This window comes from Thunnus thynnus, chromosome 7, assembly GCF_963924715.1.
Source record: "Thunnus thynnus chromosome 7, fThuThy2.1, whole genome shotgun sequence".
Lineage (NCBI taxonomy): Eukaryota > Metazoa > Chordata > Actinopteri > Scombriformes > Scombridae > Thunnus > Thunnus thynnus.
In genome coordinates, this window is record NC_089523.1 from 29,586,459 (window position 1) to 29,607,551 (window position 21,093).

Consider the following 21,093-nt stretch of genomic DNA (forward strand, 5'->3'; position numbering starts at 1 on the left):
GGTATTTAGGCTTAAAGTCAGTTGGTGTCCCCTAGTGGTAGTAAGAAAAAAGACACAGTGATGGTGACAGCATGCACACCCCTCAAGAGTTATTCTTATTCTCAGTGCAGCTTTACCATCTTTGTCACTATAAAAGAAGATGGTGGTTCTAGTCAGTCGTGGTTGGTTAAAAGCAGCAGATACAGAAGGACTGATCATTCTCACATGTAAACGTCACATAGAAAATACAGCTGGGCATTATGATTCATTACTTTACTAAAAAAATCAGCACTCTGGGAATCACCTGCAGAGACAAAAGTAGGCTACAGCAATAAATCTAAAGGAATGTATTATTCTCACCTTTAAAAATAAGCCTAAATCAGTCAAAGCTGAGTTGATTTTTGTAATTCTGCGTGAGTGAAAATAAGAGCTTCCTGCTGTGGATCAGAGACAAAAAAAAGGTTATAAATGAGACTTATTGAATAATGTCTGAAAGGAGGGACTTTGGAGGAGAAAGTGATGGACTATGTGCAGGGGTGCATCACGTCTTTTCATTGTGTGTGTGTGTGTGTGTGTGTGTGTGTGTGCTCAATCTACTCATCCACTGCTGTGATGATGCTGTGCGACGTAGGCTGCAAGGATGAGTGTGTGTGAGGGTGAGATTGATGCTGTATGTGGTGTAAACGATGCCACAAGAGAGGCGAGAAGAGAGAGACTGCAGCGTCATCAGCTGCAACTGTTACTATTTTGAGAACTATTTTGTCACTTTTAAGGACAGCACGCACCTGATCAAAACACCCCCAAAACATTGTTGTCATTGTCAAATAATAGTTTTCTACTTTTTTTTTAAACACAAGCCAGCCAATTCCAGGATTGAGGATAATATCATCTCTAGTTTGCTGTTTTATCTTTACCCTCCTGTAAATGTAGAGCTGTCTTATTTAAAATGTTATCATGTGATTAACTGCATTTTTTTTTACATGTGACCTTGGGCAAAATGTCATTCATATACTGTATCTGTCATCCACATTGTCACTCTGTAATTGTAGAATAATTCTGTCGAATTTTTTTCTGTACTCTATTACTTTCTGTTTTTATGCTTTGAGATTTCTTCCATTCTTTCCTCTTCTCTCTAAGTCCAAGGTTGTGCCTCTCATGTTTTATCATTACATTCACAAGCTTTTTACAAAAAATAAATACCAGAAGTTTGACAACACTTACCACTGTTCTTAAGGTACAGTATTTCCAGACTCTTTTTATCATCTGGATGAAAAATATTTGATAAAAAGACATTTTATAACCCACTTTCCAAGTTGCATCTCTTTTTCCTCATTCAAAAAACATGGGAGCCAGAAATGCTTTACCAACTTGTGCAACACTTATGTACAACAAAAATAAATTATTACCAGTCATATGATAGTCTATATATTGACATTAAAGGTTCAGTATGTAGAATTGTGAATCAATTTACATGTATTAATCGTTTTTTATTGCCAATGAGTTAACGGGTAGTAATGTAACATAAAAAATTGAGACCTTCACCAACTTTCTCAGTTGTCTGTAGCAGCCTGTGGACTGATTTCTATGTGAAGGGTTTTCCACAAAAATCCAATGAAAGTGATGTTTTTGACATTTTGACATTTTCCTGAGTGCCTTGCCTCTCTCCCGCTAACATCAACAACAAAAATAGTGCTATCCAACAAGAAACACCCTGCAGATACTAGCTCTCAAGCTAACGAGACAGCTAGCTGTGTCCGTCAACCACTATGCATTTCACAACAAAACACCCTCGCAATGACAAGTCGCCCACTCCCGAGCACACACAGCTAAAAACAACATTATTTCCTCAACAAAGGAGCAGAAAACAAGCTCCAGAGCGATAGCAGAACATAATTTAGCCCTTTTGTTTTTCCTGTGGTAGTCCAAAGGTCATAATAAGCACACATTTCAAAACAAAACCACAGCGCGTTGCTACCTGGCTCAATACTGAACCTACTGGTGTTTAGTAAACACAGCTGGTAAAAAAAAAAAGGTTCAGGTGGTTGATTAACGCATATTTGTGCAAGTTTGGTGGTGCAGATTGGCTCTCACTGGACAGCGGCGACAGCACAGCAGGAGCTTTTTGCGCATATTTGTATGTGAACAAGCGAACACACGTACATAGAGTGGGGGGGGGGGGTGACTGACTGAGAGGGAGAGATGCTTCACTGAAACACATTGCAAAACACATTAGAGATCTTTTGTGTGATTATGAGAAGTGTAAGAGAGGAAAAAGACATCACCCGCAATAGTCTCGTGCCACAAGCACCAGGATGTTGACTACAGCTTATTTAACGGCCACAGGTGTCACTAATGAGAAGGAATTTCTGATCCTTACATATAGATCCTTTAATTTCCAATATTTTATATTTTTATCCAAAGTAATGCATTCTATTGTGCCTCTGTTTTACAAAAAGAGTAAAGATCTATGTAATATTCATCAATCTGGAGAGGAAATACAGTTGCAACATGGAAAACAGGTGAAAAAAACTATACAATTATTTAAATTAATTTAAAAGACAATAATCTTTGAGGACTTTGGAAATACCTTTAGAACAGCAATGACTGTTGCTAAATGATCATCAGGATTTTTCAAGAATGGCCGTATTATTTTTTGGAAAACTGGACACTAAGCTTTGTGACTCCGATGTAACAGTAACACATGAGAGGCACAAACTGCAGCCATCTCTCCCGGATTGTGGCATCAACCACACCCATACACTTCCGCTATCCCCACTTCTCCCTGCTGCTCCGTGGCACGGATCACCCCTCATACATGTGAGTGGGCTGCAAGTCAAATTAGCTCTCCGTCATCCTGCTCGCTGAGCGCACCGGAGGCTACTGCGGTAAGATGCGGCGTACGCACAATGCCGATGAGATGATGCGCAATGGCCGAACGAGTGAGAGGGAGACACGGAGAAAAAAACACCTTTGTGGTGCTCTAATTTAGACGCTGGGACAGGACTGAATGCACGTTTCATAGATTTGTAGCCTTGTGGTTGCAGGCCGACTGGAAGGATGCGGTGGCGCTGATCCCGCTGAAGGATGCTCCGGAGCCCGAGCAGGGTTGAATAGGCTTCTGTAAAGAATAAGGAAGCAGGGAGACGTTAAGTAAAGGACACTTATTTCCAAGCCTGGACCTGAGACACCCCGGGGTCTCGAATAAGGTGAGAGAAAATATATAAGCTTTTCTTCTGGCATCCCTTTCAGGAAATGTTGGCAGGTATACTGGTTTTGCTGGTACAATGTGGTTTGACGTGGTTCATCTTCATGATTGTGGTACACAATGCTGCTGATATGAGCAGGCTAAGTGTGGTCTGCGTGGCCCAAACCTGTTTTTTTTTTTTGCCTCTTATGTGGCGGATTATTGAGTCACTTTTGAGTAAATCCTTTAAACTGTGTAGGCATGAGGAGTGAATTTATGGGTTCTGACCACCTGGGTTTTAATTTTTAGTCCTGCTGATGATCAGTGGAGTCTGTATGGCTGATGCAACAACGAGTCTAATTTGTACTATGATGGATATGGCGTGAATCCACATTCTACATAAAAAAAAAAAAAAAAATAAGGCCTGTTTGTGTAGGAGTAGCATGAAAAGAAGCCACTTGGATTCAGATGCGTGACCTCTGACAGACTCACACCCCCACAAACAGGATCGCTGTCATCCACTGAGCTCTCCTCTCTCATCTGTAGTTTTATTTGGTTTAGCAGCAAAAACTAAAATGAAACAAAATCACTTTATCTGAAGTTAAACATGCCTCGTTTACATTTTCATTACATATCTTACTCTATTAGTCTGACAACTACAATAAAGGACTGGTTTCTCTATTTTGCAGGCTATTAAAATCTACACAGCACACATCCGATTTTCCTACTATATTCTAATTCCTTGTTTTGTCCCGCTCCCCTCCAGGTTGTTTTGTGACAGCTGAGTCAGTCTTCGGTGACGAGAGGCCAGCCGACAAGGAGGGCACAGTGAAGCTCTGAAGACGCCATCGCTGAGCATGAGTCTGGAAGAAAACAAACTTCTCATTATCCTCTCTGTCATCAGCACTGACAGTTGCGTGTCTGACCAGGGGCGTTTCTCCTCGTCAGAACGTAAAGGAGTGATAAAGGGAAGCAGAGGCACATCTCCAGCTCTTTGTCAAGAAAATAAGTGATTTGTTTTTTTTGCTTTTAAAAAAAAAAAAAAAAAAAAAATCTGATGTTTTTGCTTTTGTCAGAAGGAACTGTTAAAACATGAAATTAGCAAGAGAGTCGGCTCTCTCTTGCAGTGCCACATTCTTCATTGTCAGAGCGAATCATTAAGAATTTCTTGAGAGTATTTCATCTATTTCATAATGCTCTGTGTATTTTTTTCAAATGATTATCTTTCTACCTTTGAGCTGTCACACTCTGAGTCAAGAATAGACTCTTGATAGTGGCAGCGTTCCCTCTCACAAATGAGAATTCGACTCGACCTGACAGGCTGCATTTTAATAAAGGATAAGCGAGGACGAAACAATAAAACATAGATGAGGCCAACAACAGGCACCATGCTCCAGCAGAATAACAACAACAACTACCCCTGCCTGAATATGTCAGGCTCCACCCGGGAGATGCTCCAGAAGTGCTCCAGAGCCTCTCTGCCTTTCCCCAGCCGGCTGGAGCTGGGTCTGGGAGATTTGCCGCTGATACGGGGCCTCCGAGCCTGGGCCCTTTGTTCCAAGAACCGCAGGAAGGCTGGAGGTCTGCTGGGAGGAGGACAAGCCCCCACAGCTCCACCTGCAGGCAGAGGGAGTTCAACTTCCTGCCCCAGGCCTGCAGATGTGTACCTGAGCGGGGAGTGGGGACGCATGGGGTACGGGCTTCCCTTGGGGCTGGATGCCAGACAGACTGGGATCGGAGCTTTGGTAACAGTTGCCACTCTGAAGACCTCAGAGGGCAACGGGAAGACACAGACTCAATGCCTCTTTCTCCGGACCGAGAAAGGAAGCTGTTTGTACTCGACGGCCAAGCCCGGTTCTGGTGTGACAACCAGCGCAGCCTCCAGTGTGGTCGGGGGATGGCTGAGAGGGAAGACAGGAGGAGGAGGAGGAGGCAGAGACACCCTAGCCGGGAGGAGGGACAATGGGCCAACTCAGCCAGCACAGACTGGAGCAAACCGGGTTAGAGTGCGATCTGGCCGGAGATGGAGGAAGTCCGGTAATGCAGCAGGCCGAGAGAAAACAGGCGCGAGCAGAGAGAGGCAGCAGAGGAGCAGGGAGGATCCTGCTGGAGAAATCACTGTGGAAGAAAGGCAGGAAGAGCAAGACAAAGGAGGCCTGGATAGCAAACAGTTTCCCAGCCCGCAACAGGACGGCAAGCGAGCCAGACAGGAGAAAGAGGGGGCATGCAGGAGTCCTAGATGCTGCCATAATGCTTCTCCTAAAACCTGTACTCAGTGTGGAAGGAAAGCACGGAGGAGGGAGAGCCAGGAGGAGCATGAGGAAGGTGAAAGTCCGAGGAGAGGCATCCCAACCAGGCTGAACAGTGAGGTGAAGGGAATGAGGAAGGAGCAGCAAAAGAGAGAGGAGGAAGAGAAGGAAGGCCTGCACGGGTTAGAAAACTCTAACTCTGTTTTGGTTGTACCAAACCCTGACCTGGAATCTAAACACTTTCAGCCAGACTCCCAAAGCGGCTGTGATGTTGGCGAGATAAGATCAGCTGAGCGAAATGAGGAGCCGAAGACGCAAACAACTCACAGCAAGGATTCAGAGAAAGAAGAGGATACAAACTCTGACGTCATGAAAATACATACAGGAAACAATGGTTTCTATTCTGAAAACCCCGGTGAAGAAATAGTGACCAATGTAAATGGATTTTCTGATCATGTGGGACTAGATCGAGAATCAGAGGAAGAGATGAAGAGTGTGGATGTTGAAGAGGAGCAAGGGAGCATCAGTCATACTCCTGCTGAATCTTCAGTCGTGTCCAACTGCTTTGAGGACGTCTCCACCTCTCCTGCTTCCATCAGCACTGCAGTCTCCCCTACCAGAACTACTGAGCCCTCCGCTCCTGTAGAGGGCAGCATCCGTAATGCAGGACGTGAGACTTGTTGGGTTCAGAGCGAGCAAGAGGACAGCAAAGAGCACCTTGAGGGGTATCAAGGGGAAGCAGACCCTGGGATTGGGGGTGAAGATGAACCGGATGTTTGCAAATTCGAGCCTCATGACTTGTGCGGGAACAACACTGTGAACGAGAAGTTCAACAAAAACAGAAAACCTCTGTTTTTCTTTAAAAACGAGGACAACAACAGCCAACCGGAGGAGAGCGAAGCTTCCCCTCCAGGTCTCAGACACAAAGATCCCTCCGTCGTTGAGACAGACAGTGGGATCATAACAGATAACAGCGACAACTGTAGTGAAACTGAACATAACAGAGCAGAGCGGAGGGATGAGCTGGTGTGGGAAAATAGAGGAGATGAGTCAGAGGAAGAGAATATAAAGAAGAGAGTAAATCCTGAGGAAGTGGATGGAGGCGGGGAGATTTGGAGGAGGGAGTGCACCTGCAGCGAGCTGAACGATGTGGACGATAAAGGTGATGATGATGAAAAGTGGTACACAGAAGGAAAGAAAGATGATAGGGCCGTACAGGAGGATAACTGTGAAGAAGTAAAGAGAAACTGTGCTCTGAAAGACAACTGGAGGCTACAGGAGCCTGCAGGAGACGGATGCAGGGAGAAAGATGTTGGAGACACCTGCGGACAAACAAACGGAGAAGTGAGCGGAGAGACCAGCGCTAACGTCACTAATGCTGCCTGTGCTGATTCCTCCACCTCTCTTGCACTCTCAGCGGCTAATCCTGCCCCCTCTCTGCCCCCCCTGGGATCCATGGCAACCGGCCTGCCCTGTCTGGAGGCAGTGGAGGGGCGGGTCGGAGCGACGGCAGGAGACGGAGAAGGAGGCCAGGAAGGGAAGAGGAGACACGGGAGAGAGCTGGAGAGCCCAGAGGAGACGCAGGGTGAGGAGGAGACCGTGGCCACTGAGGAGGGGAGGAAGGAGGAGGAGGAGGAGGAGGAAGAAGAAGATGAGTTTGGAGTGTTCATGCAGGCGGAGGGAGAGCCGGCCTGGAGCAAGGGGTTCGCTATGTCTGCCTCAGTGCCTTGTGGGAGCAGAGAGAGTGTTGGTGAGTCTCACGGTTGCTGGTTTCTCTTTCTGTGTCTGCTGGCCGGCCTTCCCCCCTTCCTCTCTTTCTTTCTCTTTCACTGTCTTTCTCCTTTGGGAGAATTAGTAAGTTTTCCTTTCTGTTTGTCTCAGGATCTTTAGTTAAGGTGGACAAGTCTGACACTAACAGGCTTCAGAAGTAAAGTAAAGAGTCTTTTAAAGAAGTCAAAAATGTATGGGTTAGAGACATCAAAATATCAGCACTTCCTATGTCGTTGCTGGAGTAACACAACACTCGCTGAGAGTATTAGTGCATTTTTAACCTTTTGTACAGTTTCAGGAATGCATGTAGCTTTGCATGTTTTAGTGCATTAACTACAAATCACATATATACTTTACATAACACTTCATCATTCTGAGAGACATGCTGCTGTGTGCAAGAAATTTAAATGTAGTACACCTGCAATGATAAGTCGATTACTCGATGTGTTGATCAACAGAAAATTAATCGTTTAATCAGAAATATAATCTGCAGATTAAGAGCTAATAAACATAATTGCTAGTTGCAGTGCTGGAATGTACTTTTCCTACTGTACCAGACATCCATTGGTTTCTATTCATTTATGTGCGTGTATGAAAAATTGAGTTGCAGTTACATTATTATTATTATTATTATTATTATTATGAGGTAAATCAGGCGACTCTAATGTAGTTAACGCACTCATGATGCAGACACACATGCAGCTGGGTGTGACATCTTTGAGTGTTTGTGCCTTTTTGTTTTTCTCTAACAGCCAGTGTGTTAATCAGCCCTTATGTTCCCTCATTATGCTCCATCCAGTTAATCACCTAAGCCCCGTTTCCACTGCAGGGCCAAATAAGGCTAAGCCGGGGTTTACTCATGATTTATGCCATCTCAGTTTACCTGCCTATAAACGTTTCTGCAATTATTTTAACATATTGCTGACGATTTATCAGTGCAGGCGCTTTAAACATTGACAATGAGTTAAAGGACCATTCTAATACTTTTTCAAGTTAACCATGCACTTAATATTCGCCTTAATTTTAGTATTATTGCCGAATGGTAACACAGTGCAGATTGATTTAAGAAGTCTGCTCTGCCTTACCCCATAACAAAAATAAATGCATACTTAAAGGTTCTATATGTAGGAATCAGAAATCCCTTCTCATTAGTGACATCTGTGGCCGTTAAATGAACTGCAGTCAACATTTTAGTGTTTACGGCGTGGTGATGTGTTTTCCCTCGCTTACACTTCTCATAATTACATAAAAGTTCTCTAACGTTGTGTTTTGCACCACGTTTCAGCAAAGCATCTCTTACTCCCAGTCAGTCAGCTGGGAGCGTGCAAAAAGGTCACTTCTGTTGGACTTTCGTGGAAAATCTGGTCCCCTCACATTACGAATCAGTCCACAGGCTGTTACAGGCAACAGAGAAATTACTACCCGTTCACTCATTGGCAATAAAAAAAGATAAATTGATTCGCAATTCTACATATAGAAACTGTAATGTTCACTTTAATGGTTTACTCAACTGAAACAAGTTTAATGAGTCTGCTGATTGATTTTCACACCATACAGGGATGAATTGAAAGTGGAGGCTGACTAGAATGTGGAAAAAGTACATTAAAAACATCTAAAACACAAGCAGGTTTGCAAAAAAGTTTAGCTTTAATGTAAAACACCTCATTTGTCTTTGTCTTTTTAATGCAATGAGCTTTAACTAGTTTACCGACTATAACCATGGACTCTGTAGTGCTGAAACAATGAGTTAGGTAATTGATTTCTCTTTTAACAAACAAACAAACAGAAATACTGGAACATTCACAGGCTGCAGCTTCTCAAATCTGAGCACTTGCTGCTTTTTGTGCTTTATATCATCGTGAATTGAATATTTTTACCTTTTAGACTGTTGGTCAAAACAAAACAAGTAGTCTGAAGATGTGACTAAAGAAGGAATTGTGGTGTTTTTTGTGCACTTTTGACAGTTTTGACATTATAAAATAACACAGAGATGATTTGATAATGAAAGGAATCATTAGTTGCAACTTTAACGTGCTTAAATATGAAATAAGCTAACCAACAATGTTTGTAGTCTTGTTGTAAACATGCAGGGTTGTTTCTTGGCCTGGTACAGTCAGCACCACTTGGCCCTGCAGTAGAAATGAGACTCTAGTCTGGCTTGACCTGGATTCCTAACCAATCTCTCCCTCTCTCTACATGATATTAATCATTCAGAGTTGGGTTAAGTGAAAGCAAAAAGGGTGGGAGGAGGAGAAACACAGGGCTGGCCTGGAACTTCAAGCTCCAGTCAGCCTCAGGTTATGGGGCAACGGGTGAGAAAGAAAGTCACACAAGCACACGCAAAGACGACCGATGTGTCCAATAGATAGAGACATCATGTAACGTCTGAGCAATAGAAGGTAACAAAAGAAATCCTGAAGGCAGCGGGAATCAAAGCGCGACACAAATATTCACTGAAATGTTTCCTCTTAGCGGGATGTTACAGTGTGATTAAAGTCAAACACACAAACTCTCCCGCAGTGTCTGATACAGCAGGTGACTCTTCAGCAACGGCGGGCAACATATATAGCAACAGACGACACAACGAGACATAAATATTCATTCACTTGTTTCCGTGCAACAAAGTCTGTCAATGTGAATAACGTGATAAGGAAGACAACTTACTGTATCACACGCTGCTTGAGATCTGGCTGCTGAAAAAAGAAGTTTTAGGGTGCGACAATCCCATTTTTCTCTCTCCTGATACTGATTCTAATAAGAAAACACAGGGTCAAGTCTGATACCGATCCGATACCTTTCTCTATTTTAATTTTAAATCTGTGTAACTGACTGATCACTCATGTGTAGCGTAACATCAGACACATTACCTCTGATGTATAAATGGAGATCTTTCTGGGCTTGTACAAGCTAATTGTATTCGTCTAAAAAGGTTTATCAAAGTTTAATTTGCCGATTGCTTTCTTGATTAATCTTTTCGTCTATGAAATGTCCCAAAGTACGATAAAATTCTCATGAGATCCTCACATTTGAGACGCTGAAACCAACACCACATTTTTGCCTTTTTTTGCTTGAAAAATGACTGAAACAATTATCAAAATAGATGCAGATTAATTTTCTTTTCATCAGCTAATTGATTTAATCAAACAATTGCTGCAGCTCTGATAAGGACAGACAGAAAAATAACATTGTTACTTGGGAGGTTAGTCGAAATCTCGGTGGCAGGTATCCCAAAGTCTCGGCAAGGTTTATTAAAACTACTTGCATGGCTCGAAATCACTGGGGGTGAGATGGAAAGATTATTTGTTTTGTTTTTTTCATTTGGGTGAACTGACCCAAATAATTAATCTAATTTTCAAGGGCAGTGAAACATTTGAGGTCTCAGACTGTCTTCCCCTTGTGGGTTGAGTTGGTCATGCATCCAGGTCATCTGAATGAGGGCAAAGCCTTCTGGGAACATGACCGCTATTCACAGCACACACCACAACACTACAGGGACATCTACATTGTAGGACTAACCATGTGTGTGTGTGTGTGTGTGTGTTTGTGTCTTGAAACCAGCACTTGGAAACCACGCCATCACCGGGGAGTCGACCCACTGGACACCAAGCTGGACGGACAGCTCTCTCCACCAATCAGACGACACCTGGACAGCCTTTTCTCAGGATTTGTCAGATGAAGGTCGAGACGTAGCGGGACAGTGGTGGCCGACCAGCGCTGCGGAGGAGAGGAAAGACGGACTCTCTGCGAATCAGAATCTGGTACGGTAGTAAGATGACTTTCATTAAGCCATAAAGTAGAAACCAGTTTGTTCAGATCTCCGAGAACTCACAAACCCTCTGCGGTTGGTTCATTTAAGTCATCGGCACAAAGTTGAATATTTCTTTACTTGGTGTCTCTGTGCGTCATTTCAGCCAAGCTACCATTGAAAATGAATGTGAACACCCAGTTATGACCTCTGTATCGGCGACCTGTGATGTTCAGTTCATTCCAGTAGTTTTTTTGTGGAAAAAAATACTCAGCACACAAAGATTAACAAACTGAGTGTGCAAATTAATAAGCCATGTGCAAAAATGGATAAACACATCACTTATATTTGAGATTAAGTTTGGTGTGTGGACCTTCTGCCCTGGATCAAAGATGGATGTATGAGCATACACTTGCTAGCTTTGTAGATATTTCATGAACATAATGGAAAGTCGTTCTGGCTGCATTCACTCTATTGAGGCTGCCATCTCTGTAGGAATTTGTATCTCTGCCTGTTTCGACCTGACCTTTACTGTTGATGTTCCAGAGATATTATCTGCTATTATCTGTTGTAGCTCTAGTTTAATAGCAGGTGGGCCATGTCTGGTCAAAAGAACATGCCAACTACAAAAATGCTCCATAAATAGGTGCATCAACTATACCTCTGTTATTTTATTAAGGAATAGAACTTTTCTGTCTAAATCTTGTTTGTTTGTCCAGATGTTTTTTAAAAAAAAAATACTGATATTAATAATATATTGATTGCAAACTGTAGTGTTCACAAAAAAACATTCAAATCCCTCAGGCTTAGTGTGAGTATTTTTTTTTAAGTATGAGTCAGACCGAACTGTTTGCAATCACTGAACTTGAGAGTCAGACAGAAAATCGAAAATCCCAAAATGCCAGTGGTACCTGCAGATCAGATACAGATAATGTTAGAGGCAGGTTGTTCCCGTATCTAGTCGAAGAGAAAATTGTTGTCCCAAAGTAAAATATTGCCTTAAGATTACTGTAATAAAACAGCGACACACCAGTGGTGCCAGTCCACTGTATTTTATTCGGTCTGTCCACAGAAAAACAGCTTAGAAATGAAATTATGTCTCACAAACAATGACAGCCAGGGTTAAAGCACGATGCGTTCCCACCAGGTAAACTCAAACTTCAAGTCTTCGTAGTGATGGTGCTGCGAGACTATTTCAATTAAAGCATCCATTAACAGCTATTTGACTCATAAAATCTTTGTGCAATTAATTTGAGCTCCTGCGACAACACTGTCCTTTCCTCTCTTAACTTCCAGCTGAGGACTAAAACGAGTGTGTTGACACAGGCCGGCTGCTGGCTGCAGAGCCCTCGAGGCTCCCAAAGTAAATCAATAATAATAAACTTAAAGTAAATGGAATATTCTCTGTATATAAATCCAGGCCACCTTAATCAGGTCAGTTGTAACCCAGAGGACCACTATATATTATCCCAGATGCGTCTAAAAGAAACTGATCGTAAATGATTTCAGTAAATAATTGAAGTGCATCTTTAACCCGCGTGTCCACTGGAAGCCACTTCTTTTGGTTTATAGTATTTAACAAAGCCACTTGAAAGCAGAAGTAAGTAAAAATCAATTTAGCTAAACCATGAATTGTGTGAGCTCTTGTGGCTGTTTGTACAAATACAGCTAGAAAGACTTTTAATAGACATCTGAGTTAAACAGAGCTGTCCTGTTCTTTACTATCTTAAATAGGATGTATGTGCTTTATTATCTGTGTGAGTTAAAACTATACAAACTAAAACATGACGGACTGAACAACAGCTACAAGATACCATTACTGGACAAATGTAACTGTTTATCACTATTTATATACTGTATGGCTGTATATTTAAGGGCTAAATGGAGTCTTAAAGAACTAATTTAATTTTCATTTATAACTCGACACTGTTGTTAGCAAAACACAACCTAGAAAACCTCCAGAGAGCTTCTTATTCAAGTACTTATATGCAGTTTTTAGGCACTTGGGTATTTCCATTTCATGCTACTTTGCACTTCTATTTGACTACATTTTAGGGGGAAATTTTGGACTTTTTACCCGACTACATTTATCTTACAGCTGTAGTTACCAGCTACTTTTCAGATTAACATTTTACATAGAAAACATACAATCAGTTTATAAAATATGATGCTGTTAAAATTAGCTTAACCTCAACCAACAAAATAGTACCGCTTACATGTCAATGCATCAATAATCAGTGAATTTATTGATCCAATAGTTTATACTTTATTTATTGTTTAAATATATTTTGTTGGATTTTAACATAAATTTGAATTTAAATTTTGCTTGTAATGGCACAGTTTTATTGTGTGCTGTTGCTATTTTTACTTAAATAAATTATGCCAAAAAACAATGAATAAATAAGTGTTCAATAAATAAATGATATGTATTTCTTCATTTATTTATATATTTATTTAGTTCCACTTTTTTATTTACATTTATTTGTTAATTTATACATTTCTTTTTCATCCACACTCATGTATTTATTTACACATTCATCTATTTATTTCCCAAGTCACTTTTAGGCCGCCGTACTCCACCACTGATGTTACATCTACTGAGGCAGCACAATTCTCTAAACTTGTTATTTTGATAATAGAAAGTGTTTAAATATTTTTAAGAAACACATGGATTTTAAAAAAAGCCTTGTATGGGGCACCCTGTAGCCTGGTGGAAAAAGTGCATTTACCATTTAACTGCAACTTCCCCTTCATGTCACATCCTCTCAGAGCCTTTCCTGTCTTAGTCATTGTCCAAAAAAGGCAAAAAATAAGTAAAATTCAGGATCCAGATCCCCCGCAATTCTTGTTTCTTGGCTCACGGGAACCAGAACTAAAACCTTGTTCACATATGAAGCAACCATTGAAACACAGCCTGACATACAGTAGCTTTGTGCTGAGTGACTACAGTTTTAGATTAAAATATTTTGTACAACTCTCTACTGCACATTAGATCAGTCGTAGCTCTGAGTGCTTTTTTAAAAAAAAAAGGGAAAGAAGACGCCAGCACTGCAGGAAGAGGCTCCCAGTGGACATTATACACAGTGAAAAGATGCAGATGAAAAATTAGCTCTGCTTAAAAGCCTCAGTGAAGGATGCTGGTGGGAGAAAACTGTTTTTAAATGAGTTGTTTCATATGCTTATAGTGCCATGAAGAGAAGCTGAAGAAAATCAAGTATTTATTTGGGAGGAACTGAAGAGTGCTGCAAAATGTCTTTTATTGTTCTTCATTATGGATTATGGATGCATCTTGTTTTTACTTGTTTTGTTTTTTTCTCCCCACTCATCTCATGAATCTTCTGTTTAAATGCTCAGGAGGAGAAAAGTCGATTGTTGTAGGAAGTGATGAGGTGTCTCTGTCTCTCCTGCAGGTGGCTCTCTTTGCTGAGGCCTTCCCCTCGCTGCCTGACTCGTCCTCAAGTGACCCCTGTGACCTCGACACTGTTCCCACACTGACCCAGCTCCTCAGGGGCAGAGCCAGCCAGGACCAGGGGTAGGAAAACTTTCTCCATGTAACCGAATAATTTGGATTTACTTACTACATCAATCGATCCGCTGCGGTTTTCACTGCATGTGTTGAAACATTCCTCCAGTTTGTAACAAGAGATATCAGAGCCCAGGAAATCCTGCATGACCTGCGTGTAATAAGCAACAGGAAACTGACATTAAGGATTTTCACGGTTGGAAGCTCGTATTTACTGTAAATCTGACATGACACGAACACAGCGCAATAGTACAGCAAGTTAAAGGATTTGTCTTATTGTTGATAAATCTCATGTTTTTTCTAAAATTAAATCAAGTTTTCAGTCTTTGGAGCTGTTTTCACAGTTATGAAGATGGCACCACAGATGGCAGCCATTGTGTTTTGCATTCAACCTGCACTATTATATAATTGAATTATTTATTGCACATGTCGCATTTAATTGTTTTCGCTTTCATATACATTCACCAGCCACTTTATTAGGAACACCTGTGCAAATTAATGCAATCCAATACAACAGCTCTGCCATAAATTCTACTTTTATGAAGCTTATACATTTTCAGTTTTTGCTGACATTGTCAGAAAGGTGATAATTTGCCTTTATGTTTATTATTAAGGTTGTAGTGGTTGTGGTGTACTGCAGTGTATTATATTGAACATACATGAGGGAGGTATACGACACAGAGGAATAAGATATATCAGGTTGTGGATACACACACAATACTTGCAAGTAGATCAATTGATTGATGTTTTGGATCTGCACATGACATTTATTAATGATAATTTAATTGTAGAAAATTGCCAGACAAATCCCTTAAAGAGTGAAACCTGCAAGTGTGCAAGAGATGAGCAGGTCTCAGAACTAAAAATGACTACACTAGAGGAAAATATCTGCTTTCTAATGTGGGATATTTTGTTTTTAATTAAGGAAAAAAAATCTCATTAATACAGTGAATACAACTTCTGGCTATGTTAGATAATGTTAAAGTGGGATTAAACACATTAGTACAGTACAAGCTGCAGAAAATGTGTTTGTAATTACTACCTGCTGTAGGTAGAGATAACTTGTGTAACTGATGCTTTAAAGCGTTAAATACTTTCTCCAGATCCAGAGTTTTTGTGTGTGTGTCTGTGTCTCAAAGATGCCAGTTAACTTTTTTGGGGGAATTCAGTCGGGTATTCTACTAATCTACTAATCCACTAATCCGCAACATGTCTGCAGGTTTCTGACCACATTTTATTCTTCAAGATTTAAGACAAGGTGGTGCAGAGGAAAAGCAGCAGATCATAGAAAGATTTTAAACAAAGGTCCTATTCAATGTTTTATTGTAAAACTTTGAATTGGGATCATGTAGAGATCAAATATCTTTAAAAAAAATGTAATAAATTGTGGCCATCAAGTGGCTCATGTGATGAACTACAAGTCATAGTTAGACCACTGAAAACAGAACATGGACTGTGGTTATGATTGATTGTGAGCCTAAAGGATTTTATGCACTTTACAATTCAACTAATATGAGCTGTTAAAATATTAACATTTGTGTATTGGAGCAGCCAAATTCAGACTTAATACGGTTTTAACGACAAAAACATTAACAAACAACAACAAAAAAAATAAAAAGCGTTATCTTTGTTAGGGCGGAAACAGAGTTTAGACCATGAAGTGAAGCGTAAATTCTCCATGAAAATCCTTAATTACATGGATGTTGTAGGTGCTTATCTGATTCTCCAGTTTCATTGAAGAGTTCACATATAAAATAAAGTCCTGCACACTGTCACTTTTAATCCAGCTGTCGAGTATTTCTCTGTAAATTCACTTCCCTGCACACCTGTCAGTGTGTAAGAGAAACCTTTGAAGTCGGTGTAGATATAATAAAGATATTATAGTATGTTATTTTCATAATTTAAGACAAAAACACACTCACACCTCCTTTCATCACATGATATCATTGTTTCCTCTGTGTGTTGTTCGTGCTTAACCCCTCAGGCTGTTGGACAGTTTCCACGACTTGAACAAAATGATTGGCCAGAGATATAAGAGAGCCAATGGCGTGTCTCGTGACCTGCTGCTGAAGACTTTACACTTGGAGCACCCCCACACTGTGAGTAAAGACGGCTTTCATTCACCGAAAAAAACACGGGAACGGCACCGAGGCTTTTTTTTTTTTTGCAAAAAAAACAAAGTACGACTTGATCACTTGATCCAAATCATGCTGACGTGGTTCGCTGTTTTGTATTCTGTGAGGAAACACTTTAAAAAATCTTAATTTTACAGTAAATGCTCCCTCTCTCTCTCTCTCTGCACACACACAAATGCTTTCTACCCCTTAATTTTACACAGTGGAATTAGCACAGAGCGCTTAGTGTTCAGTTTGTGAGGCTTCAAGGTTGTTAAATTTAATTTGTTAGCTTGTAAAATGAACTTTTGGTTTGGTTTGTTTGACTGACTGGCAGCTTCATTCAAATTCTGTGACTGCTGTTATATGCAAAACACTTTACAGTCGTAGATAAATGAACGGACCAGACTGGTGTCACAGCTGGACCCAAACCGTGTTAGAAAAACTACAGAGCACCTGCTAAATATGGAAATGTGTGATTTACTCCTACTGTAGACATTTTCTGCAGGGGAAGAAAGTAAAAAAATAAAAAAACCACACTGTGTGAAAGGTTCAGTTGTTTTATTGTTTGATTCTTCTCTTTTCTTGAGTTGCTATTTCAGTTTTTCATGAACTTCCTCTTTGTTATCAGTGAATAGCAGTGAATTTCTGATTTGGTTCTTTCTTGTTTTTGGGTAATTACTGAGGATTTTGTCTACTACAATATAATGTGTTAAACATTGAATATTGTACAGATGGATTCCAGTAGAAGCCAATAGAGCCTGACAGGAAATAGTTTGTTATATTATACTTCATCTTCATATAATCATGATCTATTGCTGCAGTGCTCTGTAATGCACTGTAAACAAACAAAATGATATATTCATACAATTAAATACATTTGCCACCAGTAAATATACTATGATATAAAACGGATATAGAGTATTAGTTTGTAGTTTTACATTTTGGTGATAAAGTGGATTTTGCAGTTGCAGGGTTATCGATTACATTAGAGGAGGAAAGGGCTGCAACAAATTATTTTTTAATCAATAAATTGTGTAGAAAATTGTGTAAAAAGCACATTCTAGTTTTCCAGAGCTCAATGTTTAGTCTCTCAGCTGCTTATTTTCTTCAACCAGCTGTCCAAAACACAAAGATATTCAATTTACAGTAAAAAACAGAGAAATGCAACAAAGCTGGAACCATAGAATAATTGGTGTTTTTGTTAGATAAATAAAAAAAACTGATTATCATAAATTTTGTAGATTAATTATAATCAACTAATAATTGTTCAGTTGTCTTGACGTCACACCTTCATCGTTGCGTTTTCTACCTTCGCAGGAAAGCAGACCTGTTCCCTGGACAGCCAATCGCCGTCTCTCTCCCGGCCTCCCCTCAGCCAATCAGCACGCTCAGAATGCTGCTGCTAAGCGACGGCTGTCATATGACTACAACAGAAACATTATGGAGTAGCTGTAGCGGGGTGCAGCTGCGGTCGGACTGAAGAACTGCAGGTTTTAACCCCAGCAGGGCAGAACAGATCATCTTCTCAAGACTCTGGATTCACAACACGTGTGTCCCGTCTGCTCGCTCGTCTTTGGACTCAACTACTGATCGACCTTTTGACTCTTTGCACACTCCCCTGGTTATTTAAGCCTGTGAGTCAGTGAGATGTAACCTGTGAAAATGAAGCGATGCACTCCAGTTTTATGTCAGAAGTTGTCTCCTCCAGGTCCTGTCGATGTATCCTGGCGGAGTGTTTTCATTACACATGTGCCACCTTGTTCACCACCAACCAACCTCCCATTTCTGAGTTTCCTTTTAGACCCTAAACAACCCTAAAACAGCCGACTGATTGTTTGGAGCGTGATGACCTGCAGGTACAAGGTACTGGCCACCATGTTGGAGGAAGCATGCCTTGATATTTTATTATTATCTGAGTAGATTTAGATTTAATTAAATGGAAATATTTCTGTCAGAGGTGCTGTTCAGGGTGGAAATTGTCTCATTGTTTAATTTAAATCTAAACTAGTGGAGCCAAAATACACTTGACTTGTAAAGAACAAACTTAAAGATTTATTTTAAATGAATATCACATCATTGTTTTTAAGTCTGTATGCTCACTAACTGTCTTAACTGTATAGGTGCAGGCAATTAGGTCAGCTAGGCTAACTAGCAAACCTCATTCTTTGTGGGTACATATACATACCGTATATTCTTTTTTACTTGGCAGCACTCTACACTTCTCTATCTCTTAATTTTTCCCCCTCTTCCCATGAGTTTCAGTCAAAATATTGTCTCTTTGACTCCACCGTCTGATGTCTAACTCTACCAAAGAGATTATTTCTTCCTCTAGAGCAGCTCTGTCAGAAAGATTCGTAGCACTGATGCAGCATTTATGTCATAGGCGGAAATGGAGGGAAGCAACTGATTTCTGTTACAACTTACAAGCATTGAAATAATCAGTTAACTGAATCACTTTAGCAGTGAGCTAGTTTATGATGCTACAGGGGATTCAACAATATTAATAATTTTAGTCACTGTGAAAGAGGAACATTTGCTTTTCAGCACTTCTGTATTAGTCAGTTCCAGGTTGGATATAAAATACTAAATTCCAACTTATCTTTCCAGTTAGAGTAGCCAGAAATGATGTTTTTGTTTTGTTAAAGAACAAAAGAAAATGACGGACATGGTGGCTTGACCCTTGTAATGGCTGGTAATCTTTATTCAAACTGGCTGTAATGTTAGTTTTTCCTCCCTACAACAGATAAACCTATAGTGTAAAAGTCTGTGCGGACGCCAACATAACTCTACAGATGTGGATGTCAGCTGGATTCATGCAAATGTCACAACTCATTTTACTTCCTTTTCTTGTTTTTGAAAGTCACAAGTGACAGAACATTGTGTTATCACACTGAAAAAACAAAGTAAAGCGTTATTTTCCCACATATGCCAGTTATAAAGTCACTTTCAGAGTGCTAACGACGGCTCTGGATGTGATTATCACTCTTAAATTCTGTTTTACTTTCTCCAGAGTGATGCATGTGCTTTCATTGTGTGTTTGCTACAACAAGGAATTAACCTTAAACTTGTTTTGCTTCATCAGAGAAACCAGTTTGTCTTCCAGTTTGTGCCAACAGGAGCAGCCAGTGAACAAGCCAGTGTTTGCAAGGTTACAGCAGCGAATCAGACATATTGGAGAGGAAATGTTGCCTCGTGGTTTTTCAGACACACTGAAGTGGACTCAAACAAAAATTCTGGCATGTGACGTTTCTCTTTTTTTTTTTTTTTTTGTTCTTTCTGTCTGGCTTCCGCTCTGCTTATCTCATTCAGTACATTCATTTGAACGCAACACTGTTGCAAAACTTGAATCTAGCTGCCAATCAAAACAGTATTTTCTTTTTATAATATTGTTCACATTGTGACCATTTCAGTGACACACTGTACATTTTTAATTTAGACATACTATCACATATTATCACCTCAGACAGTTGATTTTTCTCTATGTTGTATATTTCACTCGTCAACTCAAATCATTTGTGATGAAATTCAGAAACAATCTCGTGTGTGTGTGTGCGTCTGCCATTTGTACAAACTATAAATTCCTGAAAAGAAAAAAGATAAATATTTTCTGATCTGTTCAAATGAGCAAGAAGGATTTGTCGCCTTGTTAACTGACATAATAAAATGATACTGCGTGATGACTGACGCTTCCTCATGACGTTCAGAAGTTCATGTGTAGTGTATAAATGTTTTGTTTCATTTCCACCAGTTCGCACGCAAGTTAACCACTATAAGATACTCAACACCTTTGTCTGGGCCTTTTGGAAGAGAATTGAAACTTTCTACTTCCTAAAGAGATCTAACTGTTTTAAATGAAACAATGGATGGAAGCACCTCACTAACTTCTTGTTTAGCTGAGCTCTTATCAATGAGAGTATTGTATCAGTACAGATTTGGAAAAACCTGAACCTTTCTTTTCACTTTTTGTCGCCTTGCTTGACCCAATCCATTATCCAAAGTTGTTCTTTTTTTTTCTAAATGCAAGCATGAGCTTAATTTTTTACATGATAAATGTGAAAATGGTATTTCAGGTTCATACTGCTGCCAGATAATCAGCTAAAAGCCTCAAAGAGAGCGCATACCTCGGCCAAGGCTGCATATTCCTCTAAAATGTGTCGATTTAGTGAAATATTTAATTTGCATCTGGTAAAATAGACATAGTGATATACAATTATGTTAATTTTTTGGAGAATATCTAAATCCTGTCCATGAGGACTTTGTATAAGGATGGTTTATGTAAAATTTAATATGTCAGACTAATCGCCATTTAGTTCTGGAGATTACTTATAGGTGAAAAAACATCCAATTTTGCAGTGTTAGACTTGATGCTGCTACTGCATAATGCATCTAGGAGGCACCTAATGAGGAACCAGTGACAGGAAAACAACATGAGGACATCAAAATAATGATCTGAATATATGTTATGTAAAAAAATTGATTATTTTTTTAAGATGACAGGTTAAAAAAAAGTAGTTCCAGGTCAAAGC

The 21,093-nt window shown here is 40.1% G+C and overlaps 1 protein-coding gene across 1 annotated transcript; it reads left to right on the top strand.

The window, feature by feature from the left end:
* The first annotated feature begins 2,624 nt into the window (after nucleotides 1-2,624).
* si:ch211-14c7.2 (uncharacterized) lies at nucleotides 2,625-20,247 on the top strand. Its single transcript, XM_067595409.1, has 6 exons — nucleotides 2,625-3,185; nucleotides 3,930-7,162; nucleotides 10,741-10,940; nucleotides 14,338-14,459; nucleotides 16,435-16,549; nucleotides 17,885-20,247. Exons 2-6 carry the CDS (start codon nucleotides 4,531-4,533, stop codon nucleotides 18,014-18,016), a joined length of 3,201 nt encoding a protein of 1,066 aa, XP_067451510.1. The 5' UTR covers nucleotides 2,625-3,185; nucleotides 3,930-4,530; the 3' UTR covers nucleotides 18,017-20,247.
* The last annotated feature ends 846 nt before the right edge of the window (nucleotides 20,248-21,093 follow it).